The sequence below is a fragment of the Pristiophorus japonicus genome, chromosome 4 (assembly GCF_044704955.1).
Source record: "Pristiophorus japonicus isolate sPriJap1 chromosome 4, sPriJap1.hap1, whole genome shotgun sequence".
Lineage (NCBI taxonomy): Eukaryota > Metazoa > Chordata > Chondrichthyes > Pristiophoridae > Pristiophorus > Pristiophorus japonicus.
The window spans coordinates 305,881,388-305,895,637 of record NC_091980.1 but is presented as its reverse complement, the minus strand read 5'-3'; the positions used below and the strand labels follow the sequence as shown (position 1 = coordinate 305,895,637).

General features: G+C 45.1%; 1 protein-coding gene across 9 annotated transcripts in view; it reads left to right on the top strand.

Annotated features, from left to right (window-relative positions):
* ttc7b (tetratricopeptide repeat domain 7B) overlaps positions 1 to 14,250 on the top strand; it is a 453,719-nt gene that overhangs the window by 242,341 nt on the left and 197,128 nt on the right. For 8 of the 9 annotated variants that reach the window (XM_070879667.1, XM_070879664.1, XM_070879666.1 and 5 more), the window contains one exon: positions 884 to 988. The exons of the other annotated variant lie outside the window; for it this stretch is intronic. In XM_070879667.1, the coding sequence (XP_070735768.1) occupies positions 884 to 988 (105 nt within the window). The remainder of the gene's footprint in view (positions 1 to 883; positions 989 to 14,250) is intronic. 9 annotated transcript variants of the gene reach the window in all.

Genomic DNA, 14,250 nt, shown 5'->3' with positions numbered 1-14,250 from the left:
TATTTTTAAATCAATTAACATAAAATTACAACTGCCAAAACAGTTATTTCCTATTAGTTTTTTTACTGTGCTACATTCCCTCTGAGGGAGTGCTGGATTGCCAAGGTACCATCTTTCGGACAAGAGGTTAAGTCAAGGCCCAGTCTGCTTTCTCAGGTGACTGTTAAAGATCCCACAGCACTATTTTGAAGAAGAGCAGGGGAGCTCTCCCTCATGTTCTAGCCAATATTTATCCCTCAATACACTTCACCAAAACAATTTATCTGGTCATTTATCTCATTGCTGCTTATGGGCCCTTGCTGTGCACAACTTGCCTGCTGCATTTCTTACATTATAACAGTAACTACACTTCAAAAGTACTTCAATTTGGCTGTAAAGTGCTTTGGGATGTCGTGAGGTTGTGAAAGGCACTATAGAAATTCAAATCTTTACCACTCAATGTAGGAAGTGCAGCAGCCAATGTGCGCACAGCAAGGTTCCACAAACAGCAATGAGATAAATGACCGAATAATCTGTTTTAGGTGTTGGTTGAAGGATAAATCTTGGTCAGGACACCGGGGAGAACTCCCCTCGTTGTCTTCGAATATGCCCATGGGATATTTTACACCTACTTGAAAAGGTTGACAGGGTTCTCGGTTTAACGTCTCATCGAAAGATGGCATTTCCGGCAATGCACGATGGTCTGAATGGCGGCCTTCTGTGCTGCATCATTCTATGATACTAAGTGTGGCAGTTGGAACTGAAGCAGTAAAGTCGTTACCAGCCTCTCCTGACGTAGCTGGATGGGACTCAGAAGAAGAAGCAAAATGAAAATATAAATTAAGACAGTTAGATCGATGAAAATTTTAAAACAGCATGTTTTTCTACCATTCTCTTGCCCTAGTCTGCCCGGGCGGTGAGGGTACTGAGGGAATGTATAAGGCTCAAACCAGATGATCCTACAATTCCACTCCTCGCTACCAAACTGTGCATCGGATCTCTTCACTGGGTAAGTCTTGTCAATTCTATTTATATTTAAATACTGATTTTAATTAGATTTTTATATTCTCATCCTTGTTTTCAAATCCCTCCAGGGCATAGCTCTCTGCAAGCTCCTCCAGCCCGACAACCCTCCGAAATCTCTGCGCTCTTTCAATACTGGCCTCTTGCACGTTTTAGTCGCTCCATATTGGCAGCCATGCCTTCAGCTGCCTGGATCCTAAACTCTGGAATTCTCTCCCTAAACCTCTCCCACCTCTCTACCTCGCTCCTCCTTTAAATCCTTCCTTAAAATCTACCTCTTTGTTTAGGGCACCTGTCATAACCTCTTACTTGGCTCGGTGTCAAATTTTGTCTGATAATGCTCCTGTGAAGTGTCTATGTTAAAGGCGTTATATAAATGCAAGTTGTTGTCTCCACTCTCTCCTACTGCCTCTCAGCAGCCATCCCCACTACAGCACCCATGCCTTTCGCCATCCCCTCGCCTTCCCGTTGCCTCTTACCATATTGCACCTCCTTGCTCGGGTCACCCCGCAGCGTAAGAGTGTGCAGGCAGAGAGGCAATGGAGACAGACGAGGACCAGGCAGGTAGTGCAGGAGACCCCTGAGTGCATCTCACTCTCTAACCAGTAGTACTGAATACGGGTGAGGGCGATGGTTCCTCTGGAAAGTACAGCCAGAGCCAAGTCCACAGCACCACGGGTGGCTCAGCTGTAAGGGGCGGGGAAGGGGTGGGGGGGGAGGAGGAGGAAGATTGTGAAACCAATAACGGTAGGGAATTCTATAGTTAGGGGAACAGGCAGGCTTTTCTGCAGATGTGACTCCAGGACGGTATGTTGCTTCCCTGGTGCCAGGCTCAAGGATGTCACTGAGTGGCTGAGGGGGTAGGGTATTCTGAGGGGGTAGGGTGAACAGCCAGAGGTCATGGTCTATAACGGTATCAATGACCTAGGTAGAAAGAGGGATGGGGTTGCTCAGGCAGATTTTAGGGAGCTATGAAAGACATTGAAAAGCAGGACCTCAATCTCCGGATTACTCCCGGAGCCATGAGCTAATGAGTAGGCCCAGAAGAGGCAAGGGCCCAGGGATAACACTGGGATATGTGTGCACACTCGGTCCATGCAGCAGAGCTGTTCTCCAGTTGTCTTAGTTAATCCTTGCCACTGGACCAAGACCTAGCTCTGTCAAGCCCATGTGGTGGCTGGTGTGCAACGGCCACCATACGTTAAATAAAAATCCACGCACAGGCATCTTCCACCCTTAAACATGTAGTTCGGGATCTGGAATATTAGGTCCTTCATTAAAACACCTGTGAACTCATCCCCTTTTGGCGTCGAAGCAAGTCATCCTCGATACAAGGGACTGTCTATGATGATGATGGTGATGATAGAAATAGGAGGATCAAACAGATGACTGAGTGGCTGGAGAGATGGTGCAGGAGGGAGGGCTTTAGAATCTTTGGACTTTGGGACCGGTTCTGGGGGAGGTGGGACCTGTACAGGCCCGACGGATTGCACCTCAACAATACCAATACTCTCGCGGGGGGAGTTTGCTAGTGCTTTTGGTGAGGGTTTCAACTAATTTGGGCACCAGGATGTAGCATTAGAAATGAGAAACAAAGTACACAAAGGATTGGGAGAGACAGATAGCACTAGAGTAACAAATAGTACCATATTAGGTGGAGTCAGACTTAGAGAATAGAAGGTGGTCTAAGACAGGTTTACAGTGCACGTGTGTAAACGTACAAAGCGTGGTAAATAAGGGGCGCAAATAGCCACATGGGAATATGATGTTATGTAATAACGGAGACCTGGCTCAAAAAAGGGCAGGATTGGGTATTGAATATTCCTGGATATAAGTGTTCAGAAAAGGTAGAGAAGGAAAGAAAGGAGGTAGGGTGGCAGTATTGATTAAGGAGAATATTACAGTGCTGGACAGAGAGGGTGTCCTGGAGGGGGTCAAGGACAGAATCTATTTGGTTGGAGTTAAGAAACAATAGAGGGGCCATTACACTACTTGGTGTATATTATAGGCCACCAACTAGTGGGAATGATGCAGAGGAGCAAATTTGCAGGGAAATTACAGAGAGGTGCAAGAACTGTATAATAGTGATAATGGGGGACTTCAACTATCTTAATATAGACTGGGATAGTAATCGTGTAAAGGGCAGAGAGGGATAAGAATTTATTAAGTGTGTTCAGGAGAACTTTCTTGATCAGTACATTTTTGGCCCAACAAGGGACGAGGCTTTGCTGGATCTGGTTCTGGGGTAGGAATGAGGTAGGTCAAATGGAGCAAGTGTCAGTAGGGGAACATTTAAGGAACAGTGATCATTGTATCAGAAGGTTTAGATTAGCTATGGAAAAGGACAAGAAGCATTCTAGAATAAAAATGGGAGGAGGATCATAGAAACATAGAAAATAGGTGCAGGAGTAGGCCATTCGGCCCTTCGAGCCTGCACCACCATTCAATAAGATCATGCTGATCATTCACCTCTATTCCTTTCCTGCTTTCTCTCCATATCCCTTGATCCCTTTAGCCATAAAGGCCATATTTAACTCCCTCTTGAATATATCTAACGAACTGGCATCAACAACTCTCTGCGGTAGGGAATTCTACAGGTTAACAACTCTCTGAGTGAAGAAGTTTCTCCTCGTCTCAGTCCTAAATGGCTTACCCCTTATCCTTAAACTGTGACCCCTGGTTCTGGACTTCCCCAACATCGGGAACATTCTTCCTGCATCTAACCTGTTCAGTCCCATCAGAATTTTATATGTTTCTATGAGATTCCCTCTCATTCTTCTAAACTCCAGTAAATACAGGCCCAGTCGATCCAGTCTCTCCTCATATGTCAGTCCTGCCATCCCAGTAATCAGTCTGGTGAACCTTCGCTACACTACCTCAATAGCAAGAACGTCCTTCCTCAGATTAGGAGACCAAAACTGAACACAATATTCCAGATGAGGCCTCACCAAGGCCCTGGACAACTGCAGTAAGACCTCCCTGCTCCGATACTCAAATCCCCTAGTTATGAAGGCCAACATGCCATTTGCCTTCTTCACCACCTGCTGTACCTGCATGCCAACTTTCAATGACTGATGTACCATGACACCCAGGTCTCGTTACACCTCCCCTTTTCCTAATCTGCCGCCATTCAGATAATATTCTCCCTTCATGTTTTTGCCACCAAAGTGGATAACCTCTCATTTATCCACATTATACTGCATCTGCCATGCATTTGCCCACTCCCCTAACCTGTCCAAGTCACCCTGCAGCCTCTTAGCATCCTCCTCACACCGCCACCCAGCTTAGTGTCATCTGCAAACTTGGAGATATTACACTCAATTCCTTCATCTAACTCATTGATGTATATTGTAAATAGCTGGGGTCCCAGCACTGAGCCCTGCGGCACTCCACTAGTTACTGCCTGCCATTCTGAAAAGGAACCGTTTATCCCAACTCTCTGCTTCCTGTCTGCCAACCAGTTCTCTATCCACATCAATACATTACCCCCAATACCATGTGCTTTAATTTTGCACACCAATCTCTTGTGTGGGACCTTGTCAAAAGCTTTTTGAAAGTCCAAGTACACCACATCCACTGGTTCTCCCTTGTCCACTCTACTAGTTACATCCTCAAAAAATTCTAGAAAATTTGTCAAGATCAGTGCTGGAACCACTGTTGCACATAATTTACATTAATGATTTGGATTTAGGAATAAGTAACTCAATATCAACATTTGCAGGTGAAACCGTGCTTGCGGGGGGCGGGGGCGGCGGCGGCACGGCGGGGAGAATAGCTAACGGAGGAAGAATGTATCATAATACAAGAACATAAGAACATAAGAATTAAGAACAGGAGTAGGCCATCTAGCCTCTCGAGCCTGCTCCGCCATTCAACAAGATCATGGCTGATCTGGCCGTGGACTCAGCTCCACTTACCTGCCCGCTCCCAGTAACCCTTAATTCCCTTATTGGTTAAAAATCTATCCATCTGTGATTTGAATACATTCAATGAGCTAGCCTCAACTGCTTCCTTGGGCAGAGAATTCCACAGATTCACAACCCTCTGGGAGAAGAAATTCCTTCTCAACTCGGTTTTAAATTGGCTCCCCTGTATTTTGAGGCTGTGCCCCCTAGTTCTAGTCTCCCCTACCAGTGGAAACAACCTCTCTGCCTCTATCTTGTCTATCCCTTTCATTATTTTAAATGTTTCTATAAGATCACCCCTCATCCTTCTGAACTCCAACGAGTAAAGTCCCAGTCTACTCAATCTATCATCATAAGGTAACCCCCTCATCTCCGGAATCAGCCTAGTGAATCGTCTCTGTACCCCTTCCAAAGCTAGTATATCCTTCCTTAAGTAAGGTGACCAAAACTGCAGGCAGTACTCCAGGTGCGGCCTCACAAATACCCTATACAGTTGCAGAAGGACCTCCCTGTTTTTGTACTCCATCCCTCTCGCAATGAAGGCCAACATTCCATTCGCCTTCCTGATTACCTGCTGCACCTGCAAACTAGCTTTTTGGGATTCATGCACAAGGACCCCCAGGTCCCTCTGCACCGCAGCATGTTGTAATTTCTCCCCATTCAAATAATATTCCCTTTTACTGTTTTTTCTTCCCAAGGTGGATGACCTCACACTTTCCGACATTGTATTCCATCTGCCAAACCTTAGCCCATTCGCTTAACCTATCTAAATCTCTTTGCAGCCTCTCTGTGTCCTCTACACAACCCGCTTTCCCACTAATCTTTGTGTCATCTGCAAATTTTGTTACACTACACTCTGTCCCCTCTTCCAGGTCATCTATGTATATTGTAAACAGTTGTGGTCCCAGCACCGATCCCTGTGGCACACCACTAACCACCAATTTCCAACCCGAAAAGGACCCATTTATCCCGACTCTCTGCTTTCTGTTAGCCAGCCAATTCTCTATCCATGCTAATACATTTCCAATGACTCCGCGTACCTTTATCTTCTGCAGTAACCTTTTGTGTGGCACCTTATCGAATGCCTTTTGAAAATCTAAATACACCACATCCATCGGTACACCTCTATCCACCATGCTCGTTATATCCTCAAAGAATTCCAGTAAATTAGTTAAACATGATTTCCCCTTCATGAATCCATGCTGCATCTGCTTGATTGCACTATTCCTATCTAGATGTCCTGCTATTTCTCCCTTCATGATAGCTTCAAGCATTTTCCCCACTACAGATGTTAAACTAACCGGCCTATAGTTACCTGCCTTTTGTCTGCCCCCTTTTTTAAACAGAGGCGTTACATTAGCTGCTTTCCAATCCGCTGGTACCTCCCCAGAGTCCAGATAATTTTGGTAGATTGTAACGAATGCATCTATTATAACTTCCGCCATCTCTTTTAATATCCTGGGATGCATTTCATCAGGACCAGGGGACTTGTCTACCTTGAGTCCCATTAGCCTGTCCAGCACTACCCCCCTAGTGATAGTGATTGTCTCAAGATCCTCCCTTCCCACATTCCTAAGAAAACTTAGGCCTTTGAAAACTTGCAGACTGGGCAGTTAAATGACAAATTAACTTTAACTTTAATATGAGGTGATGCACTTTGGTCGGAAAAGCAAGGAATATCACCTACGCTTAGAAAATTTTAAAAAATCTGAATGGCGCAGAAGAGCAAAGAGATCTAGTGATACAGGTGAACAAATCATTAAAAGTGGCATCGCAGGTCAGCAAACGATTAAAAATGCTAACAAAGTACTGTGATTTATTTCTATGGGTACAGAATTCAAAAGTAATGAGGTTACGTTAAACTTCTACAGGACTCTGGTCAGACCTCACTTCGAGTACTGTGCACGATTTTGGTCTCTGTACTTTAAAAAGGACAGAAGAGTACTGGACTATTGGGAAAGATTGGACAGGTTGGGCTTTTTCTTTAAGAAAGAAATACTTGGATTTATATTAGCGCCTTTCACAACCACCGGACATCTCAAAAGAAAAGAAGACTTAGAGGAGACCTGATGGAGGTTTTTAAAATTATGAATGGGTTGGGCAGGGTAGATGTGGAGAAAATATTTCCTACTTGTGGGAGAATCCACAAATAGGGACCATAAATACAAGATAGTTACTAATAAATCCAATAGGGAAATAAAGAGAAATATCTTTACTCAGAGTGATTAGCATGTGGAACTCGCAGCCCCAGGGAGTGGTTGAGGTCAATAGCTTATATGCTTTCAAAAGGAAACTAAATGAGTACATGAGAGAAAAGGGAATAGAAAGATGTACTGAAAGACTGGGAATGGGAAGAGACTCGTGTAGAGTATAAACGCCAGCACAGACTAGATGGGACGAATTGCCTGTATCTGTACTGTATATTTGATGTAACTCTAATTCTAGGAGTGCCAATTTCAGAGGGTTGAGAATGGACCTAGCCCGGGTAAAAAATGTATCACTTTGTATTTTTCTGCGTTCACGTGTCCACCCATTCTACCAGCCTGTCTGTCCTCTTGAAGTTTAACACTATCCTCCTCACTGTTCACTACACTTCCAACTTTGTGATTTCTACATATTTTGAAATTGTGCCCTGTACATCAAAGTCATTAATATATATCAAGAAAATCAGTGGTCCCAGTACCGACTCCTAGGGAACATCACTGTATACTTTCTTCCAGTCTGAAAAACAACCGTTCACCACTACTCTCTTCCTGTCACTTAGCCAATTTTGTATCCATGCTGCCACTGTCCCTTTTATTCTATGGGCTTCAATTTTGCTGGCAAGCCGATAATGTGGCACTTTATCAAATGCCTTTTGGAAGTTCATGTACTTAGTCAAGTTAGTTAAACATGATTTGCTTTTGACAAATCTGTACTGGCTTTCCTTAATTAATTCACACTTGTCCAGGTTTACTGTTAATTTTGTCCCAGATTATCGTTTCTAAAAGCTTCCCCACAGCCAAGGTTAAACTGACGGGTACGCAATTGCTGGGTTTATCCTTGCACCCTTTTTTGAACAAAGGTGTAACATTGGTCATTCTCTAGTCCTCTGGCAGCACCCTTGTATTCATGGAGGATTGAAGGATTATGACCAATACCTCTGCAGTTTCCACCCTTACCTCAGCATCCTAGGATGAATCCCTCAATGCGAGAAGTATTCGGAATAAGGTGGACGAATTAACTGCGCAGACAGCAGTTAATGGGTATGACGTAATTGGCATCACGGAGACATGGCTCCAGGGTGACCAAGGCTGGGAACTCAACATCCAGGGGTATTCAACAGTTAGGAAGGATAGGCTGAGAGGAAAAGAAGGCGGGGTGGCGTTGCTGGTTAAAGAGGAAATTAATGCAATAGTAAGGAGGGACATTAGCCTGGATGATGTAGAATCGGTATGGGTGGGCAGAAAACGCTAGTGGAAGTTGTGTACAGACCACCAAACAGCAGTAGTGAGGTTGGGGACAGCATCAAACAAGAAATAAGGGATGTGTGCAATAAAGGTTCAGCAGTTATAGCAGATGCATTCGTTATAATCTACCAAAATTCTCTGGACTCTGGGGAGGTACCAGCGGATTGGAAAGCAGCTAATGTAATGCCTCTGTTTAAAAAAAGGGGGCAGACAAAAGGCAGGTAACTATAGGCCGGTTAGTTTAACATCTGTAGTGGGGAAAATGCTTGAAACTATCATTAAGGAAGAAATAGCGGGACATCTAGATAGGAATAGTGCAATCAAGCAGACGCAGCATGGATTCATGAAGGGGAAATCATGTTTAACTAATTTACTGGAATTCTTTGAGGATATAACGAGCATAGTGGATAGAGGTGTACCGATGGATGTGGTGTATTTAGATTTCCAAAAGACATTCGATAAGGTGCCACACAAAAGGTTACTGCAGAAGATAGAGGTACGCGGAGTCAGAGGAAATGTATTAGCATGGATAGAGAATTGGCTGGCGAACAGAAAGCAGAGAGTCGGGATAAATGGGTCCTTTTCGGGTTGGAAATCGGTGGTTAGTGGTGTGCCACAGGGATCGGTGCTGGGACCACAACTGTTTACAATATACATAGATGACCTGGAAGAGGGGACAGAGTAGTGTAACAAAATTTGCGGATGAGACAAAGATTAGTGGGAAAGCGGGTTGTGTAAAGGACACAGAGAGGCTGCAAAGAGATTTAGATAGGTTAAGCGAATAGGCTAAGATTTGGCAGATGGAATACAATGTCGGAAAGTGTGAGGTCATCCACCTTGGGGAAAAAAACAGTAAAAGGGAATATTATTTGAATGGGGAGAAATTACAACATGCTGCGGTGCAGAGGGACCTGGGGGTCCTTGTGCATGAATCCCAAAAAGTTAGTTTGCAGGTGCAGCAGGTAATCAGGAAGGCGAATGGAATGTTGGCCTTCATTGCGAGAGAGATGGAGTACAAAAGCAGGGAGGTCCTGCTGCAACTGTATAGGGTATTGGTGAGGCCGCACCTGGAGTACTGCGTGCAGTTTTGGTCACCTTACTTAAGGAAGGATATACTTTTGGTCACCTTACTTAAGGAAGGATATACTAGCTTTGGAGGAGGTACAGAGACGATTCACTAGGCTGATTCCGGAGATGAGGGGGTTACTTTATGATGATAGATTGAGTAGACTGGGTCTTTACTCGTTGGAGTTTAGAAGGATGAGGGGTGATCTTATAGAAACATTTAAAATAATAAAAGGGATAGACAAGATAGAGGCGGAGAGGTTGTTTCCACTGGTCGGGGAGACTAGAACTAGGGGGCACAACCTCAAAATACGGGGGAGCCAATTAAAACCGAGTTGAGAAGGAATTTCTTCTCCGAGAGGGTTGTGAATCTGTGGAATTCTCTGCCCAAGGAAGCAGCTTATTGAATGTATTCAAGTCACAGATAGATAGATTTTTAACCAATAAGGGAATTAAGGGTTACGGGGAGCGGGCGGGTAAGTGGAGCTGAGTCTACGGCCAGATCAGCCATGATCTTGTGGAATGGCGGAGCAGGCTCGAGGGGCTAGATGGCCTACTCCTGTTCCTAATTCTTATGTTCTATGTTCAGTTATCATGGGCGACTTTAATCTACATATTGATTGGGCTAACCAAACCGGTAGCAATGCGGTAGAGGAGGATTTCCTGGAGTGTATTTGGGATGGTTTTCTAGACCAATATGTCGAGGAACCAACTCGAGAGCTGGCCATCCTGGACTGGGTGATGCGTCATGAGAAGGGACTAATTAGCAATCTTGTTGTGTGAGGCCCCATGGGGAAGTGTGACCATAATATGGTAGAACTCTTTATTAAGATGGAGAGTGACACAGTTAATTCGGAAACTAGGGTCCTAAACTTAAGGAAAGGTAACTTCGACGGTTTGAGGCGTGAATTGGCTAGAATAGACTGGTAAAGGATAAGCAATGGCAAACATTTAAAGATCACATGCATGAACTTCAGCAATTGTACATCCCTGTCTGGAGTAAAAATAAAACGGGGAAGGTGGTTCAACCGTGGCTAACAAGGGAAATTAAGGATAGTGTTAAAACCAAGGAAGAGGCATATAAATTGGCTAGAAAAAGCAACAAACCTGAGAACTGGGAGAAATTTTGAATTCAACAGAGGAGGACTAAGGGTTTAATTAAGAGGGGGGAAATAGAGTACGAGAGGAACATGAAAACTGACTGCAAAAGCTTCTATAAATATGGGAAGAGAAAAAGATTAGTGAAGACAGACATAGGTCCCTTGCAGTCGGATTCAGGTGAATTTATAATGGGGAACAAAGAAATGGCAGAAACGTATAAGATTCTGACGAGACTGGACAGGTTAGATGCGGGAAGAATGTTCCCGATGTTGGGGAAGTCCAAAACCAGGGGACATAGTCTTAGGATAATGGGTCGGCCATTTAGGACTGAGATGAGGAGAAACTTGTTCACTCAGAGTTGTTAATCTGTGTTGTTGATGCCAGTTCATTGGATATACTCAAGAGGGAGTTAGATATGGCCCTTACGGCTAAGGGGATCAAGGGGTATGGAGAGAAAGCAAGAAAGGGGTACTAAGGGAATGATCAGCCATGATCTTATTGAATGGCGGTGCAGGCTCGAAGGGCCGAATAGCCTACTCCTGCACCTATTTTCTATGTTTCTATCCCATCTGGTCCTGATGACTCATCCACTTCAAGTACAGCCAGCTTTTCTAGTACCTCGTTATCAATTTTTATCTCATCCAGCATCTCAACTATCTCCTCTTTCACTATGACTTTGACAGCATCTTCCTTGGTAAAGAATGATGCAAAGTGTTCATTTAGTACCTCAACCATACCCTCTGCCTCCTTTTTGGTCCCTAATTGGCCCCACCCCATCTCTTACTTCTAATTGGAATTCAGAAGAATTAGAGTTGATCTTATCGAAACGTATAGAATTATGAGGGGGCTTGACAGGGTGGATGCAGCGAGGATGTTTCCACTGATGGGGGAGACTAGAACTAGAGGGCATAATAGAATAAGGGGACACCCATTTAAAACTGAGATGAGGAGAAATTTTTTCTTCTCAGAAGGTTGTGGATCTGTGGAATTCGCTGCCTCAGAGAGCTGTGGAATCTGGGACATTGAATAAATTTAGGACAGAAATATAGAGTTTCTTAAACGATAAGGGAATAAGGGGTCATGGGGAGCAGGCAGGGAAGTGGACCTGAGTCCATGATCGGCTCAACCATGATCATATTAAATGGCAGAGCAGGCTCGAGGGACCGTATGGCCTACTCCTGTTCCTATTTCTTATGTTCTTATGTTTACTACCCGTTTATTATTTATATGCCAATAGAAGACTTTTGGATTCCCTTTTATGTTAGCTGCCAGCCTATTCTCATACTCTCTCTCTATGCCCCTCTTATTTCCTTTTTCACTTCCCCTCTGAACTTTCTACATTCAGCCTGGTTCTCACTTGTATTCTCAACCTGAAATCTGTCATATGCCCCCTTTTTCTGCTTCATATTACTCTGTACCTCTTTTGTCAGCTCTTGTTTTGGGAATTCCGTCATGGGAATTACCCCGACTGTACCCAAACCATCTCCTCTGTAAAGGCAGCCCATTGTCTGCCAATCTTTGATTCCAATTTGGTGGAAAGAATGAGGAGAGGCAATATAAACTAAAGGATACAATTCTAAAGAGGAGTGCATGAACACAGAGACTTGGGAGTATATGTACACAAACCGTTGAAGGTGGCAGGGCAGGTTGGGAAAGCGGTTAAAAAAGCTTACAGGATCCTGTGGAGGAATAGATAACAAAAGGAAAGAAGTTGTGATGAACCTTAATAAAACACTAGCTCGGCCTCAACTGGAGTATTGTGTCCAATTCTGGGCACCGAATTTTAGGAAAGATGTGAAGGCCTGAGAGAGGGTGTAGAAACGATTTCAGAGAATGGTTCCGGGGGTGTGGGACTTCAGTTACATGGATAGACTGGTGAAGCTGGGGATGTTCGGAGAAGATTGGGAGGAGATTTGATCGAGGTGTTCATGAGGGGTCTAGACAGAGTAGATAGAGAGAAACTGTTCCCATTGGTGGAAGGGTCGAGAACCAGAGGACACAGATTTAAGATGATTGGCAAAAGAACCAAAGGCAATATGAGGAAAAACTTTTTTACGCAGCGAGTGGTTAGGATCTGGAATGCACGGCCTGAAAGGGTGGTGGAGGCAGACTCAATCGTGGCTTTCAAAGGGGAATTGGATAAGTACCTGAAGGGAAAAAATTGCAGAGCTTATGGGGAAAGGACGGGAGAAGTGGGACTCGATCAAATGCTCTAGCATTGTATGATTCTAAGTGCTGATCAGAGCTTAAATGTGCACAGCCATTGTGTTACAGGCAGTGAGATCCTTTGTGAAGGTGGCTGTGAATATACACTGTCAAGATTTTTTTGCTTCAGAACCCCTTGTAAACCAGAACCTTGATCTGTGATGTGGCAGGTTTGAGCTGCTCAGCATTCTGAGAGCGCAGGATTGTTCGACGGAAGCTGATTAAATTGCAGACAGTGTTGTCACTAGCGTTTCAGTGTAAAGGAGCCGGACCGAGGCCCGTAGAGCACAGGTGGATATGATGGCTGTCAAATTTACTGATTGATCTTCACCACTACCACTAACTGGTACTGCTGGTGCACAGAATGAGGCACTCTGCCAGATGGGGAAATAGAGGAGCCCAAAGCAGAAGGGGAAGGGGGAAATAAGCCTGGCACAATTCAAAGTTCATTGATGCAGTGACAGAATCAAAGTTTTCTAATTGTTTAATATAAATATGCAGATAAATGCAGGGCCTATTGTGGAACTTAGTTGGCGGGGAGGCACACACTATGATTACTATCTGATCGGTGCTGAGTGAACAGACCTTGATTGTGAAACAATTCCGTCCGGCTCACAGTGCACTGTGCTTAGTCTCCCGGAATGGGACATGAATCATCCAGGCACCACGACTAACACCCCGATAAAACTGCTCCTCTTAAATCTCTATCTGCAGCAGCCATCCCATCACCCCCTCCCTGCTTAGTGACGTCACTCCCCACCGCTGGCAAACACAGCCTCCACCCACTGAGGGCTGACCAGAAACACAACAGTCAGGTGGCGGGGTGAAATTGATATACATGGCGTCCATTTTCCACCGATAAAACGGGCAAAACAGCAGAGTAATTCTACCCCATTGTGTCCAAGTAACTGCGGCTCAATGTGGCCCATGCCAAGTGCCAGGATATCCGAGCAGGCCCGCTATATCAATTGAGATTGACACCGCTACAAGAACTCCTGTGCTGGTGAGGGGTAAATCAGCCCGGCCCTCCTGCTCCTAATCAGCCTTCAATGATTCCTACAAGAAAGTGTGTGGAGGTTGAGTGTGCGAACTGGATCGAGTTTGGGGTGATGACACCTGTCCATCCCCGTCCCCACCCCAACCCATTCATCACCGTCGCCCCCCCCCCCCCCACAATCCATCCCCTTCCCCTCCATCCACCACCCCCATCCATCCCCGTCGCCCCCCCCCCCCCCCCCATCCCCATCGCCTCCTGCCCCCCTCCCCGGTCCATCCCCGTATCCGTTCCCCCCCCCCCCCCCCCCCTGTATCCGTATCCCCCCGCCCCCGTATCCGTATCCCCCCGCCCGTATCTGCCCCCATCCAGAGTCATTGCTTTTTGGCGAAGGCGAGGCAGAAATTTGACTCAAATGTCGTAAAGGACACAGTTCTGAATGATGGACAGCTGCAAGTCCCTACTGACCATTTCTAGAGACACAAATGGACAAAGTGAGTCAGAGTCTGGCCTTTTCTGCATTAGTACT